Raw genomic sequence first — 22,291 nt, forward strand, 5'->3', positions numbered from 1 at the left:
CCAGGTTGAGAACCACTGCATTACAGAACATTTCACTTAGCTGACACTTTTATCCAAAGCGGCTTAGTTATTGTACCTGTTGTGTTGTATTGTACTTATTGTCCCTGGAGCAATGTGGGGTTAGGTGCCTTGCTCAAGGGCATTTCAGCCGCTGATGAAGGTAGGTGTAGGGAGAGGTAAAGATGGGATTCGAACCTGCAACCTTCTGATCTTAAATCCACGCCCCTAACCATTAGGCTACGGCTGCCCACAGTCCACAGCCATGTCTTACCTGCTGATGCTATCAGGAAGTGTCTGAGTTGCAGAGGTCTCCATGGTCAACTGCATACCTGCAAACTCGTCACCTTTTGGTGACAGTCACCTTTTTCCTGGCCAATTAGGTCATTTGAAGACATTTGCTTTGAAGAGCAAGAGAATCAGATGAAATAAAGTAGTATTTGCCTCCTATCTTTTACTTGCGTGGTGTAGGCTAGGCCTATGTCAGCTCAAGTTGCCTCTGAGATGGGCCCGCGGGGTGGGGGGGTCCGCTGGAGACTGTCACCTTTTTTTCTTTGACGAGTTTGCAGGTCTGCAACTGGGACCCCAAGGCAAATGTCAAAGGAGTGAACATGTGAACGAAATGTTTCACTACTGTAGTAAAGTGTGAGCTGTTGTTATTCACCATCCAGGGGCTTTGGGGCCCCAGAAGGCTACCTACCTAGCCTGGTGATCAGATGTATCTCTGCTGAGTTGTGCTTTGACCAGAGATGGTTGAAAGGAATAGAGGCTCAGCTGTGGCTTAGTCGGCTGGGCACTGGACTGCTACGTGGGCGACTCTGGTTCGATTCCCGACCCGGGCTAATTTCCCGATCCTCCCCCATCTCTCTCTCCCATTCACCTCCTGTCGCACTCTTCACTGTCCTGTCTAAATAAAGTTGAAAAAGCCCTTAAAAAAAAAAGACAAAAAAGAAAATCAGGATAGAAGAGCCAAGAGAGCCTTTGTTTTGACCAAACCTCTTGGGGATTACTATATGCAAGGCACTGTGCGATACAAGCCCTGACGTTTTATTGAGTTAGATATCATCAAACGTGACTCTGTAGTTGCACATTCTCTCTCTCAGGTATGTCTGCACTTTCAGGAATGCTGGCGATGGCACAAGCTTCCTGTGTGTGTGTGTGTAATAAGGATGTACTTAATACTTATGAACATTAATATTCCATGGACTGCGTTTCCATTCCAACATCATATTTAGTTGTGACAGAACACAGCTGGCCACTGCTGCTTTGTAGTTGAGTTCAGCACTAAGAGTGTTAGTAAGGGTAGAGGTCAGACATCGCAGAAAATGGTGTTGATGTACAGTAGATTAGTGGTTCTCAACCTTTTTTGAACAAGCTTCCCCTTGACCTCATCATAAGCCTCCCAACGCCTCCTTGACCTCAATATAAGCCTTCCAATGCCCCCCTGATCTCATCATAAGTTTGCCAAACTGCCAAAATTAAAATAGACTATTGCCTTCCATTGGCAACCTAGCACAAGCCCCCCTGGGGTCTCGTAGACCCCCCGTTGAGAAACACTAATATAGGTGAGTACCGTAATGTCTACTATTGGCCTTCTACTATTTTATGCCAATTGCCAGTAGAAGCCATGCACTCCTCTACTGAGGATTCAGCGATTTCATGGTAGTGTCATAATCTTAGCATTTGTTAAATCTAATCCTTTTATATCTTTTTGAAGCCCAATTTTCATCGGTATGTTCTTGCTCTATGTGTATTGAAGTGTTGTGTGGATACATTTATTTGCCATCACTATGTAGCCCACCGACTATGATATTGCATTGGGGATTCTGTAGGGGATCAGAGGTTATCCTATGGTTCTCGTGACCTTTTGGAAAGGTCAAGGTCAAGGTCAGAGTCCTAACAGCGTAGAGATTATGTTATTGTCACAGTGGGACAGTGGTCTCCTGAATAGAAGCTCAAGAATGAAGAGATTACAGGATTTTATATTGATTGGATTGGATTTATTGTATTGAAGTGTCTCTGTGGCACATAAAAGTTATTGCATCCATTTTACAGTCTCAAAATTGGAAGGGTGTACTGTATAGAGACTCTGTGAATGTGTTTAGACATAACTGTATCGGCCAGCAACTTAAATTGCAGCTGACGTCTCAAAAAGAGAAAATAGAAAATAGTGGAGCAGATTATTGAAACAGTCGCTCACTTTGGTGTAAAATAATGAAATTTGGCAGAAACACAGTCCTAGGGTCACTGTTTTGGAAAAATACTCAAGCCACATAGGACAGCTGAGGTATCAAACGTCCCTTTGAAAAGATCATAAAAATATATTACATTGAACTTCATGATTTGTTAATAAACCTTAAACCTCACTCCTCCAGACAGAAAGCCACCCAGGCATCCTTGACACAAGCACAGTTATTCACACTCCCCTCTGAGGCACACTGAGAGACATCCTGGAAACACACTCTTTCTTTCTTTCTTTCTTTCTTTCTTTCTTTCTTTCTTTCTTTCTTTCTTTCTTTCTTTCTTTCTTTCTTTCTTTCTTTCTCTCTCTCTCTGTCTCTCTCTGTCTCTCTCTCTGTCACTCACTCACTCACTCGCGCGCGCTCTCTCTCTCTCTCTCTCTCTCTCTCTCTCTCTCTCTCTCTCTCTCTCTCTCTCTCTCTCAGTTGTTCTGCTGTGTCTTCTCTAACTCTATTTGAGGTCCCATGTGGTCATTTGATGTTCTGGAGGAGAGACGGCTAGCTGAGGGGACTGCTGTGGGGACCTTGTTCTTTTTATTAACACTACACACACACACACACACACACACACACACACACACACACACACACACACACACACACACACACACACACACACACACACACACACACACACACACACACACACACACACACAGCCCCGACTCTATGAACTCTCCTCCACCATCATGTAGTATATTGGGCCTGTCTGTTGCCACAGAAATGTGCTTGTAGCTCTCTGAGTAGGGAACAAATAACCTTCTGTTGTGTGTTGCATCTGCACCTCATCAATGTGCCATCAACCGCACTGCCCCCTCCGCCCCACCCACTCCCACCATATTGGGATGGGGAGAGGGACACAGCCTAAAGCCCTTGGGTGTTGCCATTATGTGGAAATATCACCCTGTCACACACCAAACCTCCCACTCCCTTGTAAGGGGGCCATCACTGCCACTGTAGTCTGTCTGTAAGATCAAGCCTTTTTTGTGTGTTTACCGCGACTGGTGTGACAGTTGGAGGGCCTCTATGGAGGACCGATATGGTCGGGCCCTAGGCAATTGCCTAGGTTTGCCTAATGAAAAGTCCGCCTCTGCTGTGAGTGGTAGATTGAGGCTTGGCTCGAGGGGAGCGCTGGACGTATTGAGGGCGCGGGTGACGGGACGACGGACTTCATGGCCGCGGCCTTTAGACTCATCCTGTCTTGACGGCAGAGGCGACAGCCGATGGGTGACACACACACACACTGGCTGTAGGGGTGTAGGAGTAAGGGTAAATAGTAATGGTTGGGAGGAGGGGGTGCAGTCAGTATGTGTGTGTGTGGTGGGTTGGCTGATGGAGAGCAACGCTGACAGGGGGCAGCGGTGACTGTGTCCTTGCTGAGGCGCCCGCCCGTGACACAGATGGGAATAGAAAAGCCCCCCACCCCCCATCCACCCACCCATACAGTGGGTGGATTCCAATATGCGCACTCTCTCCTCGGTGTGTGCTTGTGGCCTCGCATTTTGCTGATGCCCGCCTCTGTGGAGGAAACAATGAAGTGTCCCCACTGTCAGCCCAGCAGAAACAATTTTTGGGGGGACTGTTATTATTTCACCATCCTGATTGCAAATGAGAAAATGCGAGACATTGAAATACTATTCTGTTCTGTTCTGATGGAAATGGCAAAGACATTTGCCAGTAAACTAAAGTCGTCAAGTTGAGTCATTCCCAGTATGTATGGCGTCTACTGTCTCCCTTCTCATCACTGAATGTTGGGAAGCGTAAAAAGTATTGGAGTGTAGTGTACTGTATACAGTGTAGGAGTTTCTCATATTTCATGATGCTCTCTAGGATACCTAGGTCAATGGGTTAATCAGGGTGAAGGGCATATAGACGCTTTCATGGAATGTCAACAGCCACAACAAAAACAAACCACAAGCTTTCTATGGCTTTAACTGTATTTCCGGTAGACTTCCTCCGTAAACAATACAATCCATGCCAACAACAACAACTTCACTAGTGTGATAGGTCTGTTGTTAGCGCAAGTGAATGGTACAGCAAGTTAACAGCAAGTAAATGGTACAGAATGGAGGCGTCTGGAAGACAAAGACATAAATCCTGAAGTTGTCCAAGTCATGCTATAATGCCGTGACATCGATGTGGACCTGGCTATCGAATGATGTGTGCTTGGCCTTCTAGCGATAATGAGTTAGTCATAGAGTAAACTGAGTCATCCACGAGGGAATGAAGGAGGGGGGAGGGGGGGCTGGCTGGCTGAGTCACTGTGGCTGGGTGTGGGGTGTGGAGCTGCACTTGCTGATGCTTCTGCAGGGTGGTGCTGAAATGCTGTGTTCAGAAACGTGTTTTTAACATTTTCATTATTTAGAGATGCTGTATTTGATCCCGAAGATGTGTCATGTAAGGTGTCATGTCCTCTGTTTCTTCAGGTTCAGGTTCAAGAATGTTATTGTCATTGTCATTGTAGGCAACAAAATTGTGTAGGCAGTAGGGCTGTTCGATAATGAGAGAAATCAATATCACGATTATTTCAGTCAATATTGATATCACAATATTTTTAGACGATATTTCTTATAAAGACAAATAATTGTGCTAAACAATTCTCAATCTTCCCTACCTTCAGCAGTGGGAGTGGAGGGCCATAGAGAAGCACACAGTGATGTTCTGCATGAGTGTTGGGTAGCAAGTCTGCTCTATGCTCGCAATTGCTCAAGTGGAGGGGAATGTATTGCGCTTAATGGAGCCTACCTTTTGGCAGTATAGACAAATGACCAATGACCATCATACAATATTATGAAATTTGATATTGTTTAAAAGCAATATTGATATCACGATATAAATTCGATATATTGCACAGCCCTAGTAGGCAGTAGTAGTAAGTAGTAGCCTATGTACATGGTCAGACTGTTTCCATACTGCCCATGCCCATGCCCATTCACTAACGTTACCTTTTTCATAAATACTTGCCACCACTATCAAATTCTAAGTATTCATTATGACTGGGAAAATTGCCGTTATCATGCATGAAAAGGGGGATCTTCTCCCGTCATTTTGAATTTCCAGAATGTTTTAGCTGCAAAACGTTCTGTATTTTGTTCATACTAGTAAACATTAGTATATTATTTGGAAAATATTTTCAAAAAGATCACATTTGGAAATAGACAGCACAGTCTTTAATTGATGGGTTGAAGCTCGTATTGGCATTGCTGAGCTGCTAATCTGGTGGCAGGCTGCTCAGGGGAGAGGGGCTAAATCCTGTGGAGGAGTCAGTCAAAGGGGATGAAATATCAAATCGGGGAGACGAGGTTCTGCGCTGCCGTGCGTCTTTATGTCCCCTGTGCAAATGAGTTTAATCCAGGCAGGCGGGATAAGCAGCTGACGTGTGTGTGTGTGTGTGTGTGTGTGTGTGTGTGTGTGTGTGTGTGTGTGTGTGTGTGTGTGTGTGTGTGTGTGTGTGTGTGTGTGTGTGTGTGTGTGTGTGTGTGTGTGTGTGTGTGTGTGTGTGTGTGTGTGTGTGTGTGTGTGTGTGTGTGTGTGTGTGTGTGTGTGTGTGTGTGTGTGCTGATGATTGGTGAGAAAGGTGTCTTAAGCTTGTGTGACATTTAATCAGACACTCACACGCGCACACACAATCACACTTTGTGCACATTGGTACACACATGTAATAAACGGATGCACTCTGGCGTACAATCTCCCAAAGACACGCACACACACATACCCACTCTCTCTCTCTCACACACACACACACACACATACACTCTTTCTCTCTCTCTCTGTCTCTCTCTCTCTCTCTCTCTCTCTCTCTCTCTCTCTCACTCTCTCTCTCTCTCTATCCCTCTCTCTCTCTCTCTCTCTCTCTCTCTCTCTCTCTCTCTCTCTCTCTCTCTCACACACACACACACACACTCACACACAGCTGTAGGTGCAGTAAATGAGTAGAAGTGTTGTGGAGCCTTCCCCATCTGGCTGCTGGTGGCGGTTGCCAGATCACAAAATCACCACCAACACCATCACTACTGTCAGTAGAAAAATATCTACATTTAACATACTACTACCGTATTGGTTAAACAAATTGAGTACCATATTTTCCCAGTTTAGGCAAAGAATTTTGGGGAAGATTTTTTTGAAGCAGGAATTAATTACCTGTCCCAAATAGCTCAAATGCACGTCTGTTCTTCGTGATTCTGACAAACAATAGCCATTAGCCAGGGCTATTATTTGATATTTTACGGTATATGTACATTTCCACAAGAAGAGAAAATCACCAGACACATCAAGCACCATATTATTGTTGTGATGTCTTCTAATAATAAACAGACAGAGAAAGAAACTTGAGGTCAGAAGTTGAAGCAGTTCTACTGTGTGTTTGACAGCACCAGCTCTCAGCGGACAGTTGTTCTGTTTTGCCCACTACATTGTATGTGTAGGGAAGGGGGGGCCTTTTCAGATGACTTTGTCCTGGGCCCAGCGAAAGCTGTCAAGGGCGTGTGTGTGTGTGCACTGTGCACACCCTTCAGGTGCACTTTCCATACTCCCCATTCGTGCCTGTCTGACTTGCTGCCTGTGCATGTGTCTCAGCAAGGCTCAATCAGACCTACAGGAAGCAAGGAAAGCTGTGTCCACAAACACACGTTGCTAATCGCGGCTCGTGCTTGCTCAGAGCGATATCAGTCGATAGAATGTTTATGTGTTCCAGTGACTGGACGCCTGAGGCTGCGAAAAGAGTGATGCAATGCCATGGCACTTCTGAGGTTAAAAAATAAATAGATGTTTGAACAAGAAGCGAGTAGCGATGTGTGTGTATATGGACGTAGTGTAAGGAGCAAATTACAGTTCTGCCACTGCGCACGAGAATTGTCGCTTGGGTATGGTTGCGAACTAGTTTTGCTGTTATGGCTCTGCGCAAGAGGTGTCATGTCGCGAGACGCATTCGGAAGAGCACGATTTTCTTCACTACATTACACGCACTGCGGTCATTGGACGGTCATCGGCTCTGCTGAATAATCGTGATCAATAATCGTGATTTCAATTTTGATCTCAATAATAGGGCTGGGTTCAAAAGATCGATCTGCGATCCAATATCGATTCACGTTCGAAAAGTGCAATATCGATTCACAACTTTGTGGATCGATCTTTTGCAGATGATTATAGGCGCTATTCCTCAACCACATCCTGTAGCTCTCATGCTCACATCCACATTCTCATCCACATTCATGTAGGCTGCATGCCCACGATTTCATATTTGTGTGGGCATCAAAGGCTGAGATATTTAGGTTTTTATAGTTGGCCTTAGGATTCTAGGCATAAATGGGTTAAAGTGACAACCCAGCAATACAGAAGATCGATATCTAATCGAATTGAATCGGATCGTGGATTGAATTCCCAGCCAACTCAATAATCTAATAAGATGGAAGTCGTATCTGGGATCTCCTGGGTGGGGCTAATGGCAGGCAGGCTAGCTTGTGTTTTCCTCTTCATGCTTCAGTCCCTCAGAACTATGCAACAGAGTTGAGCTATGTAGCTCTGAATACTCATAGACTAGGAAGGGATGATCTGTTTTCTGCAATGGAACCGGATTTTGTCTGTCTGTCTGCGCGTGCGTGAATGTACACATGCACACGCACGCACGCACACACACTTGTATGTCCACACATGCATACGTGCAAGTAAGTTTATAGCCAAATAAGTTTATAGTCAAGCATGTGCGCTTGAATGCATAACATTTCCATTGAATTTTTAACTGATACTTAATATTCAACTCAGGTTTTTTATTGCAAGGTAAGGAAACAGGATCCAGACTTTAATGCGCTGGTATCAATGTAAATCTCAAGCAAACAAACACAGAAGGAAGCAAACATCTCATAGTCAATACCCAGTGATGACTGAGCCGTGGGCCATCCACTGAATTTTAAACGGCTTGCTTCCTTTTTTGTTGGTGATGTAAACACTTCTCTGCTTTCACATAATAAGGCAAGAGTGCGTGCGTGTGTATGTGTTTGTGTTTGTGTGTGCGTTTGCGCGCCGTGTGTGTGTGTGCTTGCATGCCGCGTGTGTGCGCGTGCTTGCATGCCGCGTGCGCGTGTGTGTGCGTGTGCGTGTGTGTCAGGCCTGCTGATGTGTGTGTACGTGTGTGTGTGTGTGTCAGGCCTGCTGATGTGGGTTGCAGATACACAGTGCTGAGTGACTGGAGGCCCGTCGTAGACACTGGGGCCCCCTGCTGCTATGCTGCCGTGTGTGTGTGTGTGTGTGTGTGTGTGTGTGTGTGTGTGTGTGTGTGTGTGTGTGTGTGTGTGTGTGTGTGTGTGTGTGTGTGTGTGTGTGTGTGTGTGTGTGTGTGTGTGTGTGTAAGTGTGTGTGTTCGCGTGTGTGTGCTGCTATGCTATCATAACCTCACTGGGTGCAGAAGACTGTGTGTGTGCCACAAGTTCTCAGCGTGAGTGTGCGTGTTTGTGTTTGTGTGTGTGCTGAGCCACAGGGTGAAGCATAGAGTGTGCACAACTGTCTTGAGTGTGTGTGTGAGAGAGGGAGGAAAGTTTGCAGGGTAGGAAAGAGGTGTGTGGTGGTGTGTGTGTTATGTGTGTGTGTGTGTTATGTGTGTGTGTGTGTTATGTGTGTGAGTGTGCTTGTGTGTGTGCGTGTGTGTGTTTGTGCGCGCAGCACACGTGTGTGTGTGTGACAGAGCTGATGTCTTTTGTGGTGTGCAAATGAGCAGGTGTTGAGTGAGATGGTGATTTAGAGGCCGCCAGTCTCCTCCTGTTATATCTCTCCAGACATGGCCATGACCATGACCGCACTACTCCCCCCAAACTGAGCAGAGGAGACCCTCCCTCACCACAGAACACCCCCCTCCCCCCAGCCCCCTGTCAGGTGGGGGCAGACATGACCATGTCCGCACTACTCCCCCAAACTGAGGAGGGGACAGACATGACCATGACCGAGCAGATGAGGGGAGACCCTCCCTCAGCACAGCACCTCCCCCCCCATCCCCCCTTGTCAGGTGGGGGCAGACATGACCATGTCCGCACTACTCCCCCAAACTGAGGAGGGCAGGGGACAGACATGACCATGACCGAGCAGATGAGAGGAGACCCTCCCTCAGCACAGCACCTCCTCCCCCCACCCCCTCTTGTCAGGTGGGGTAGTCTAGTCTCCTCTAACACTACAGACATGACCATGACCGCACTACTCCCCCAAACTGAGGACATGAGACAAGAGGAGACCCTCCAACACCTCCAACACCCCCTTCTTGTCAGAAGAGACTGAGGAGAGGAGACCCTCCCTGACCACACCACAAAGGTCAGATTAGACTTCTGCAACTGCGCTCGTCAAAACTCGCGTGGGAGTGGCCACGAACCAACATTGTATTCATGCATCTGCGAGTTCTGCGAGGTCCGAGGTCTCGTCGCGAGCCACATTTGAAATTGCGCGATTAGACTACTTTCACATTGTAAGCACTGCGGTCATTATTAAGCAATGTTGCTTTCTATCCCGGTTAGCTAGGTATTTTCACACAAATTGCAAAGGCAATGCACTGGTATCATTATTTGACATACCCAGTCTGTTTTCACGAACAGAAAATGCAAGCATGTAAAGACAGTTGATTCTGCCCATGTGTGTTTACATTCGGTGGAGGAACGGTAGTAAAACCGCAGGCATTGTGCCACGAGTGTTCAACTGATGCATTGTTTGTTACTTAGCTTGTAGCTTCGTGCATTGACACACATTTACACACAAGGCATTAATAAAGTTTTTAACAGAATACAGCTCTGCTCTCGCAAACTACTGGCATTGCGCTGCCACAAGAACAGAACAAGGAAGTAGCGAGACGACCAATCATAGCGCCGTTTTGTCTGCGTACTCCGCGTCCGTCCGACGGATAGTTAGAATTTTTTGAGGCGCTCGACGACGGGCGCCGCAGAGCCTCTGAGAGGGGGGCGTGGACTCGCATAGACAGAAAACGGACGGACGCAGATTCTATGCGTCCTAAGCATAAATCTAGCTTAACACTACAGACAATGACCATGGCTGTGTCTCAAATGACGCACTTTTGTCAGTGCACTGACAGTCAGTGCACAGTGCACACAGTGCACTGAGGTCTTTAGTGCATAGTGTCGTGGAAAAATGTGAGCACTATGCACTGTGCCCTCGATGGAAGTGACGGCTGAGCATGGCATTAGCTCGCCAAAATATGAGTTGGCTACTGTTTACAATGCACAGCATCTGGTGCTTGTATTTCCATTTCCTTCACCCCAGAGGACAGCAATCACACATACAATACTTTGGTTGGCATGAAAATGTTGGTGTCCCATCAACATCACTTACAGAATTAGGAGACTGTTGACCAAACTCTTCTACTGAACTGAATGCCACATTTCCTCCGTGTCAATAAGCGCATACGACTTTGTTGCGAGCGTCAACGTTGCGCAAGGCACGTCAGCGAGAACTTGTTGTCACGATGTGGGTGTTATTAAATACAGCGCATTTGCAGTCGGCCACAAATATGAACGAGACGATGAGCTCGCACCAGTTTGCTCTACTAACACACCACGTGTGAGGAGTGGGGGGACAGGCAGTGAGGAGGAGCTGAAGTGGGGACCTGCGCAAACTTGTGTAGAGGTGTGAGACAAGACCCATATACACACGTGAGTGAGTTGTTGACCAACCAGTTCATGGGCGCGTGACCTCGGAGGCAGTCCGCCGACGAGCGTTGAAGGGGATAAGCAACTGCAGAGGTTGCAAGATCTGACTGCAGCCGCATTCATCCCGCGATAGTTTTACACCATGTGACATGTCACCTCGTCAACGCAACGTCGACGAAATTTCGAAGTTTGACAGGAAATCTAACCGTCATGCAGCATTTTCCATCCAGGGTGCATTGCTGTCTAAATGCGCATATATGCGTTGACACATATCGAATGCACCTAATGTCAACATGGCCGCCGTTTAGTGCATGCAGTGTCCATCATTCAAGCGCTGCATTTTTCCGCCATTGTTAGGGGATCATCCTGGCACTTTCAGTGCACTGGCTCAACTGAAATTTTCAGCGTGAGCGCCCTAGGCACTGGAAAACAGTGCCCGAAGTGCACAAGTGCGGCATTTGAGACACAGCCCATGACTGCACCACTCTCCCAAACTGAGGAGAGGACAGACATGACCATGACCGAGCAGATGAGACCGAGCAGATGAGAGGAGACCCTCCCTCACAACCAACATTGTGTGCCTCGAATTGACTGACGTATGATGTGTCCTAACCTAAGACTAATTAAATCTTAGTCTGTTTCTCCCTTAATATTTGTGCCAGATCCATGAAAATACAGTTGTATGGCTCTACCTTGCCACTAAAAAGGCACGTCATCAAGTTTAATTGAAGTCTCTTTGGCCGTGTCCCAAAGTGTCTGATTTTACATGAAATCACCGTCCTGTTGTGTTTCTCCAGGGCAGACATGACCATGACCGCACCACTCCCCCAAACCGAGGAGAGGACACCCTGCCTGCCTCTCCATAGCTGTACAACACCTCCTTCTTCATACTGCATTCTTCCTTCTCTCTCTCTCTCTCTCTCTCACACTCACACTCACACTCACACACACACACACACACACACACACACACACACACACACACACACACACACTCTCTCCCTCTCTCTCTCTCTCTCTCTCTCTCTCTCTATTTATCTGTCTATCTCTCTATCTATCTCTGTATTTATCTATCTCTCTCTCTATCTATCTATCTATCTCTCTATCTATATATCTATCTATCCCTCTCTCTCTCTCTCTCTCTCTCTCTCTCTCTCTCCTCCCTAGAAAGTGGTGATTATCGTCCAGTGTCCCCTGTGTGTGTGGGCATCTGAAAGCGGTGGTGTTGTGTGTGGGTTGCATTCCAGTAATACCCAATACTGCAGCTCCATGTTGTACGTCCTTAATATGAAATGCCCCAGCAGTACAGCACTTTTACTCATACATTTTGTGTTACACTTATCTGACCCTTTTATCCAGAGCGACTTAGTTATTTACAGGCCAGTGTATTGGTTACAGTCCCTAGTGCTGGAGAAATTGGGCCAGCCAGTCAACCACTGCATCAATTGCCCTGAAATGTTTATCTATCACTGGAGGCTGCCCTGAGGGAAACGGCTCAGAGCAACAGCTAAACATTTCAACACCCCTGGCCAGGCCTGGCTTGGTGAGCAGGACGAGAAGAAACAAACACTGCTGGGGGGAGTGGCTGGAGAAGGGATCCCCTCTATTGACGACGGACTTTGTAGATTTATCCCCCAGCACTACTTGCTTTGCTGTAGCTCGGGGATGTCAAACAGGGGTCATTTTGTTTGGCCCCGCAGCTAGGGCTGTGCAATATATCGTATTTATATTGTGATATCAATATTGCTGTCAAACAATATCAAATTTCATAATATCGATTTGAAACAATATATTTGACATTTGTCTTTACTGCCAAAAGGTAGGTTATGCCGAGCACAATACATTCCCCTCCACTTGAGCCATTGCGAGCACAGAGAACATTTGCTACCCAAAACGCATGCAGAACACCACTGTGTGTTTCTCTATGGCCCTCCACTCACACTGCTGAAGGGAGGGAAAAACGTGAATTGTTTAGCACAATTATTTGTCTTTAAAAGAAATATCATTACAAAAAAATTGTAATATCAATATTGACTGAAAAAATCTAGAACAGTTGGCCTGCATGCACCATATATATTTCACTCTCTCCGTCTCAGGCTCACCGTAATCATGAAATGAATCTAGATTTAAAATGGCTCATTCATAATGTGTGCTACCCAAATAATGACTTATAGCAAGTCTTTGGGAACGGTGGAGATTAAAGTTCACAGCATGCTGAAACTCTTCAGGTTTGGTGCTAAAGCGAAAAGTGGAGGAGAAGGAACTGGTGGAAAGTGCAATAACGTCAGTAAAGTCTGAAACCATCCGTCACACTGTTGCGGTAGTGATGTGCCAGTCAGTTTGCGCACCCAGCTTCCCGAACCAACTTTGAGAATAGATTAACAGAGATATTTTCTTTATCACCCGAATGTGCGTGCGTGTGTGCGTGCGTGCGTGCGTGCCTTTTGATGAACTTGTTGGTCCTTGTGTCTCTCTTAACCCTGTGGCAGGGAGGGTTCTAAAGATTAGCATTTTAGGTTGTGGCAAATCTTATGCTCTGTCTCTCTCTCTCTCTCTCTCTCTCTCTCTCTCTCTCTCTCTCTCTCTCTCTCTCTCTCTCTCTCTCCTCCTATCTCTCTCTCTCTTTCTCTCTCTCTTTCTCTCTCTCTTTCTCTCTCTCTTTCTCTCTCTCTCTGAGTGAGTCATGAATCACCACATCAGACGTGTTTCCAGTGCTGCTCAGTTCTCAGCTCTACGTCAGGTGTTGCTTCTTTCTCCCAGGCCAGACGATGGGGGGGGGGGGGCTGGCAGCTGTCGCACTGAGACCGGGATGAAGTATCATGTTTGCGGAAGGAGATGAAACAAGCTCGGTCTGTCAATATTGATTTGCCCAGGGTCACAGGGGGGGAACAAGAGTACTGGGGCCTATACTACAAAGCTGGTTCAGGACTAAACCAGGTTATGTTAAGAGGTAAATCATCTAATAGAAGAGCCTGGAGTATTTTCTTTATTTTTTTTTTTACTCCCGAACCAGCTTTGTAGTATAGGCCTCTTTATAGGAGCTCTTTATGTGCGCCTAGGGCTCGTAGCTCTGCTTGTCTGCCAATATTGATTTGCTCAGGGTCACAGTTGGTAACAAGAGAACTGAGCTCTTATGTACACCCAGAACTTAGCTTATACACAGAGGGGGGCGGCCGTAACATGGTTTGTCATTTTACTTAAAGCTGCGGGAAAGGAATTGTATGTACATCCATGGGGGGGAGGGACTTTTCTATATGGACGGCTGTGGGGGGATTCAATCGCTTTGTTTGCACTGCCGTATGTGGGTGTGAGTTGTGTACTTAGTTCTGAATGATAGCCGGTATAGCACAGACATATCATGATCGGAGGGGCTAAGTTGACAATTTCACATGAATGAGGGTTTTTTATGCCTTTATTTAAGACAGGACTCTGAGAGAATGTGACAGGAAATTAATGGGAGAAGAAGGGGAGGGGTATCGGCAAAGGACCTTGGATTGGAATCGAACCCGGGTCGACAGTGTAATGGTCTACCGTCTTCGCTCGATGAGCCTCCCCCCACCCCCCGCTCTCTCTTTTTTTCTCTTTGGCCATTTAGCCACAACACTTTTTTGTACATTATCTTTATAATTAACATTATAACATTAACATTATAAGTTGGCCTATCCAAAGAACGAGTTACAAAAGCTCATAACGTAAGCCCTGCCCGGTCCAGACCTACTAGACGGTGGATAAATATTTAGATGCCACGGGGCGTTGTACTGTACTGTGTGGTGGAGAGGAAGGCCGTGGCCTCCCACTTCCCTGTAATTGCTTAGCAAACGAACATCATCACTGCCGTCTGCTGCTGGGTGGTTTTACTTTCAAAGCAGTGGTCACAGGTAACTGGACTCCTCCCTGTCTGAAAAAAAGAAATACTTTTTTTATTATTATTATTTAGCAGTGACTGGGTGATTAGTAAGTTTGTATTCACTGGATGTGTCCTTCTTTTGATGCGTATAAGCAAGTAAAGACTCTTCTCTTTCGTGACTACATTGAATCCAATAGGGTCATTCCATGTCAATTCACATGATTCCCTAGAATCTCCCCAGGTGACCCTCTCCGATTAACCCAATATTTCACATACAGGTACCTTTTGATGTCAATTGAAAGAATACCAAGTATTAGCGCCCTACGTCCAACGGTTGCGGAGATGAAGCCCTCCAAAGTTGGGGTGCCATGCCCACTTTTCAAGCCTGTGAATTGCATACAAAATTTACAAGCAGATTTTGACACCTCTGCTTTTAGTTTGAAGGAAGATACAGGCCTAAAAATCACCATGGCCCCTCAATATGACCCTGTCTACCAGATGATGTACTTATAAATGGCATGCCTTGATTATTTTAGGCTATATTAAGCCTTAAAAACTGAATTAGTGAAACGCATGTTGAAGGTCTTGCCACTTTGGGGTTTCCAGATCTTGGAAACTATGCCTGCTTTGGGAGTTATAATTGATTTTCCATCATATTTGGGAACTGTACAGTGTATTCAAGAAAAAGTAGGCGCTCAGACTTTGAAAGATAAAATAGGAGGGACTTAAAAACAGCTTTGGGACAAAAATTACCTTACGGTACCTCTACTTCAGCCTCAAATTAACCATGTGGGCACTTGATGACTGGAACGCCCTTTTAACCCCATGTACAGTAGCACTGTATCAAACATTCAAGCTTGGAAAAACTTTGTTTTTCAAAGTTCTTCATATTAATCTTGGCCTTCAAAGTATATCTGTTTTTCTCTATATCGTATCACAGTGTCTGTTTTGTCTGCTGCCATCTGCTGGTCTAAAAAAGTAACAACAGCGTAATGTCAGAAAACAAAAGGGGCTGGAAAATCTTGCCCATAATTAACCAATAAAGCACTGTAATTATTATACAGTATATTGCTATATATTTATGATTTTAACAAGCATGATGAATATTTCTAGTTTAAATAATTTTCTAAGTGTGACTGATTAATGCTCAATCATGATGCCAGTCCCAAGATGGCCTCACCCTGCACTACATTTCTACCAGACATAGGGGTGGGGGTGTCCTGGTAGAAATGTAATCATGATTGAGCATTCTGCATGATGCTTGTTAAAATCATAATTAATATATAGCAATATACTGTAGAATTAAAGTGCTTCATTGGCAGCCTAGCAAGCTTAACCCCTAGGGGCGTCTAGATTTCTCGGCTACTTTATTGGTAAATTATGGGCAAGACTTTCCAACCCCTTTTGTTTTCTTAAATTACACTGTTGTTGCGTTTTTTGACCAGCAGATGGCAGCAGACAAACCAGACACTGTGATAAGACATAGACAAAAACATATACTTTGAAGGCCAAGATTAATATGAAGAACTTTGAAAAACAACATTTTTCCAAGCTTGAAAGTTTGATAAAGTGCTACTGTACATGGGGACGTAAAAGGGCGTTCCGGTCAGCAAGTGCCCACATGGTTAATTTGAGGCCTGAAGTAGAGGGTACCGTAAGGTCATTTTGTCCAAAATGTCCTCCTATTCCATCATTAAAAGTCTGAGTGCCCTACTTTTTTCGGAATACACTGTACAGTTCCCAAATATGATGGAAAATTAATTATAACTCCCAAAGGATATATAGTTTCCAAGATTTGGAACCCCAAAATGGCAAGACTCTTCATCACACGTTTCACTAATTCAGTTTTTCAGGCTTAATATAGCCAAAAATAATCAAGGCATGCCATTTTTAAGTACATCATCTGGTAGACAGGGTCATATTGAGGGGCCATGGTGATTTTTAGGCCTGTATCTTCCTTCAAACTAAAAGCAGAGGTGTCAAAATCTGCTTGTAAATTTTGTATGCAATTCACAGGCTTGAAAAGTGGGCATGGCACCCCAACTTTGGAGGGCTTCATCTCCGCAACCGTTGGACGTAGGGTGCTAATACTTGGTATTCTTTCAATTGACATCAAAAGGCACCTGTATGTGAGATATCGGCTAAATCGGAGAGGGTCATGTGGGGAAGGCGTGTGAATTGACATGGAATGACCCATATGTATTTGATCCCTTGCTGATTTTGTTGGTTTGCCTACTAAAAAAGACATGATCAGTCAATAAATGTTATGATAATATGTATTCTAATATGGAGAGACAGAATATCAAAAAGAAAATCCAGAAATTAACTGAAGAGAATATATATTAATTTATTTCCATTTCATCGAGCAAAATAAGTATTTGATCCCCTGCCAACTGATTACAGTTCCGGGCCCACAGACCAGATGGGCACTTCCGATCAACTTGTCATCTGAATTAAAGACACTTGTACATACTAACATGCATAAAAGACACATTGAATCAGCAGAATCAGTCCATAGTATGAGTGAATCAGTCACACTCCAACCTCACCAGCATGGGAAAGACCAAAGAGTGGTCAAATGATATCAGGGACACGATTTTAGACCTGAACAAAGAGTAAATGGACTGCAAAGCCACAAGAAAGAGACTGGGTATTAATGACCCAGCTGTTGATGCATTTCTTCCAAAATGTTAGGAATACAAAATGACTATCCATCAGCCTGTCAGGGGTTCTATACAAGATTTGACCTTTTGTAGGGATTTGATAATCATGAGAACAGAAAGAAATCACCCTAGAGCTGTACGGGATGAACTAGGCAATATCAAAGCTACTGGGACCAAAATCACTGATAAAACTACTGGTAGCACTTAATGCCACAGAGGTTTAAAATCCTGTAATAATAATAATAATAATAATAATAATAATAATAATAATTGTATTTGTATAGCACTGTGTCATACAAGGCATGTAACTCAAAGTGCTTAACAAATGAAAAAAAAAAAAACATTTTTAGAGATAGATTTAAAAGGAGAGGTATAGAGGAGAGGCAGAAAAAGCAGGAAGGCAGAGGAAGAAGAGATAGATAGAGATTGTAGAGTCATAAGGTCAACATAGGTTAGGACCAGGATTCTTAGATGCCTAACATAAGTCATAGATAGTCACACAGAGATTGGGCGCTCAGGTGCGGCCCCTGGTGGCATCAGGGGTGAGGAAAAACTCCCTTTCGCTTGATTCATAGTTTGTAAGGGGGAAAAAAAAAGCTCAGTGAAGTCTGAGAAAAAAAGACCCCCTATAGTCAGGAAGAAACCTCAGGCAGAGACCAGCGGCCACCTAGGGGAGCCCCCTGCCAGGGCTGGTTGCGAGTAGTAAGGGCGCTGCGGCAGCTGGGACACTATGACGCCTTGGCAGCTAGGAGTTGGCAAGGATGAAGAGGTGGGTCTTCAGCTGCTTCTTAAAGGAGTCGACGGAGGTGGCTGATCGGATCTCGATGGGGAGGGCGTTCCATCTCTTGGGCGCATAGCAGGCAAACGCGGCGTCGCCGATCTTCTTCTGCGGGGGGGGGGGGGTCCTTAGCAGCTTGGCATCAGTGGACCTGAGAGCTCGAGCAGGGGCATAAAAAGAGAGCATGTCTGAGATATAGCTAGGGGCAAGTCCATTTAATGCTTTAAATACTGTGAGCAGAATCTTAAAGTCGATTCTGTATGAGACAGGTAACCAGTGTAGGTCTGCCAAGACAGGAGAGATGTGCTCTCTCATTCTGGTTCTTGTTAGGATTCTTGCCGCAGAATTTTGAATGAGTTGCAATTTGTCAATTAATTTTTTTGGGAGACCAGAGAAGAGAGCATTGCAGTAGTCTATCCTACTGGTGACAAAGGCATGAATAAGTTTCTCAGCGTCTTGTCGGGGGGCCAAGCCGCGCACTTTGTTAACATTTCTAAGATGGAAAAAAGCAGATTTTGTTATCTTGTTGATGTGAGGCTCAAAGCTCAAATCCGAGTCTATGACCACACCTAGGCTAGTAACCTTATCTTTAATGTGTATGCTTAGGTCACCTAGGCTTGAGTGGAGTTTTGCACGTTTTTCCTTAGGCCCAATGAGCAACACTTCAGTTTTATCCTCATTTAATTTTAGGAAGTTACTGTTCATCCAATCTTTGATGGCAGACATGCATTTAGTCAAGGCATGAATGGCAGTGGTTTGGCTAGGCTCGACAGAGATATATAGTTGAGTGTCATCGGCATAGCTATGAAAATCAACATTGTGCTCTCTGATGATGGAGCCCAGGGGCAACATATAGAGAGAGAAGAGGAGAGGGCCCAAGCAACTACCCTGAGCAACTCCAAAAGGCACATCATACTTGTTGGAGACGTGTGCACACATGGTACCTCTACTTCAGAAGGAACCTGTGCAGTCCCACTTGAGGTTTGCCAACAGACATCAGACTAGTTTAGGATATGATAAGGAGGTTCTGTAGTCAGATGAAACCAAAATCAAGCTGTTTGGCATTATCACAATTCAATGTGTTTTGAGAAAGAGTACTGCTGTCTATGATCCCAAGAACACCCTCCTCACCATCATGCATGAAAATGGTATCATTATGGTTTGAGGGTGTTTGTCTGGCCAAGGCACAGGACAACTTTGCATCGTCAATGAATGGATGGAGGGAGACATGTAATGTGCAATCCTGAGTGCAAACGTCCTTCCCTCCACCACTACACTGAAGGGTGGGCCATTTTTGGATCTCCCAACATGACAATAATACACAACATACAGTCAATGCAACAAAGGAGTGGCTCAATAAGAAAAGTCGTGAAGTGGCCTAGACAGTCTCCAAATATTAACCCTATAGTAATTCTATGGAGAGAACTGAACCTCCCATTTGCCAAGCTACAGCCACAAACTATTAATGTTTTAGAGATAATGTGCAAAGAAAAATGGGCAAAAATATTTTCTACTATATGCACAAACATTGTCATTAACTAAAAGAAGCATCTAACCTCAGTGCTAGACAACTAGGGCTTTGCCACAAAGCACTTTATCCTCTTTAGCTAGAGGGGTCAAATACTTATTGGCCTAAATTAAATACAAATAAATTAAAATATATTATTTTAAGTTATTTTCTGGAATTTCTTTTTGATATTCTGTCTCTCCATATTTGAATACATATTATCATAAATTTATAGACTGATCATGTCTTTATTAGTGGGCAAACCGGCAAAATCAGCAAGGGATCAAATACATATTAGACTCACTGTATCTACTTACTACACTAATGCTTGAGCTGCCCTAGTGCCAGGCCAGACTCTTGACATGATGTGTACTGTATGTGTGTGTGTATTCTACTTCACTCAAAAAGAATAATACAAAAAAACAATCCTACTTTGTATCTGCACTTGTTTTGTATATTTCCTGTGCACTTCTTGCTAGTGATGTTGGCTATGATTATGTCCTCAATTGTAAGTCGTTTTGGTTAATGGTGTAATGTAATGTAATACATATGAAATGACGGTGTAGATTATAACTGTTACTGCAGCTGTTAGTGTCAGCAGATTATAACTGTTACTGCTTCAGCTGCACTGACCGACCAGTCCGCCGTCTAGGAATGCAGAAGGCAGAGAAGGGCACTTTGGTAAGCAGGGGACAGAAAATAGTTTTGGCCTAGCATGTTGTCTTCAGCCCTGTCCTCCTCTCTGCCTACCCTGGTGGTTTGTGGTCGAACAATATCAATTTGGGGTTGTGGTTGGAAATTATTGTGACATCAAGATCTATGACGAGTAATGACAGCATCTTTCAAATATCCCCTTCTCTCACGTTCAGATTACGATGTAGGAATTTGAACTGTTTAAAGGCAAAGAAATGAGACTGCTTTCTTGGGCCTTGGTTAAAAAAAACAAAAAAAACATGTTTTAGTTTTAGCTCAGAAAGTCTAGGAGAAGCCTGGAAAATTCTAACCTTTTGAGGTCGGTCTCCTCCCCCGTGAAGACACGGAGTATTATTACTAGCTTTTGCGAGGCTCAGGTTGTTGTTGCTACGACGACGACACGTCAAAAGAACATTGTTTCCGAAGTGTGTTTGGGGGTTCTGGAATGCAAAAATGTTCTGGACAAATATTGTAATGACCTAGTTTGGCGGCGGCCCCGGCTTGCCTTGCCTGGCTGCTGAAGCATTCTGGGCACGCACTGCACGTGTGATGTCATCGGGCCAGAGGGCGTGTGTGTCGTGAGCACTGAGCCAATCACAGCCCAGCCAGCCAAGGCCTGAGAACCGCGTCTTTGGGGCATCGGCAGAGATCTAAATCAAAGTGCTCGCGCTCCAGCAGAACCGCATTAGGTCATAGTCTGGGACTGAAAAAGGTGGAATTCTGTGCGGTTTCTGGCACAGTGAGAATGGAAGGCCCAGAGGAGCGCACTTTGAAAGGCTGGGGGAGGAGGAGGAAACGAGGTGTTCCTCACACACAAGTCCACATACTCAGAGACATCGTTTTCTTTTTTATATATATTTTTGGGGGGCTTTTTATGCCTTTATTATGACAGGACAGACACAGAGAGACAGGAAATTAGCTGTCAGAGAGACAGGAAGGATCTCGACAAATGATCTCGGACGGAAGCAAACCCAGATAGCTGGCATAGCAGTCAAGTGCCCAGCTGATTGAGCCATGGTTGGGCCCTCACAGACATCCATACATGTTATACACACACAAACATAAAGGAAACACGGGCAATGTAAGGACGCAAGGGCTAACTGTACACCCCCTCCCCTCATAAGCCATGTTATCTGTTCTCATTTAATTTTCATTTACAAAATACGGCAATGCAGAACCAATACTAAAAGCTGAACATTTGTTTTGTAAAAGGGTTGTGTTGAATTACAATTGTTTTTTTTTTCCCTCCCTGTTTTCGTAGGTGCTCTGGTCAAACCAGTCATCAAGCACTGTGACCAAATCGCACTTGGAGCTAGAGACGTTCTTCTCAAAGGTAAACACATGCACACTCGCACACATACACACTCACACTTGCACACATACATGCGCACACTCACTCACACATACACAAAGGAACAAGATGTGGGATTATTACCGTACATTGTCCAATCTCAGTAATTTACTCCACCTCTGATACAGATTCTGTCTTAATGATTACAGCCCTAGCTAGCTGCGGTGCTAGCTCCCAAACTCACCAAAAAAAGAAGGGGAAAAAAGTTGATTTAAAATCAGGTCACAATCTCACCATCTGGTCTTGCTGTTGGACCGCTTCCTTGTTTGTTTATTTATTTTTTCTTCACGAGCATTTAAAGAATGTGTGTCTCGCAGCTGGAGGAGTGGAGGGGGAGAGAGGCACTGTCAAAGAGGAATTTTATTTTGATGCATTATTGTGTAAAAGTCCGGGCAATAATCGAATGAGGAAATGCCCCCGGTATGGTCCTTGTGAGTCACTGTTGTGATTTGTAACTCTCCAAGACGGATGCTGGAGTCTTGCAGGGGCTCATGTTGTGTTAATGTTGTGTCACTGCTGCTGCCTCAGAGGTGAATAACTTATCTGCTCTTCTTTTCTTTTCTTTTCTCTTCTCTTCTC

General features: G+C 44.8%; 1 protein-coding gene across 1 annotated transcript in view; it reads left to right on the top strand.

Moving 5' to 3' along the window:
• Positions 1–22,291, top strand: part of zcchc2 (zinc finger, CCHC domain containing 2) — a 65,383-nt gene that overhangs the window by 10,236 nt on the left and 32,856 nt on the right. The window contains exon 4 of the mRNA XM_063219920.1: positions 21,623–21,694. Coding sequence (XP_063075990.1) covers positions 21,623–21,694 — 72 coding nt within the window. The remainder of the gene's footprint in view (positions 1–21,622; positions 21,695–22,291) is intronic.

This window comes from Engraulis encrasicolus, chromosome 16 (assembly GCF_034702125.1).
Source record: "Engraulis encrasicolus isolate BLACKSEA-1 chromosome 16, IST_EnEncr_1.0, whole genome shotgun sequence".
NCBI classification, from domain to species: domain Eukaryota; kingdom Metazoa; phylum Chordata; class Actinopteri; order Clupeiformes; family Engraulidae; genus Engraulis; species Engraulis encrasicolus.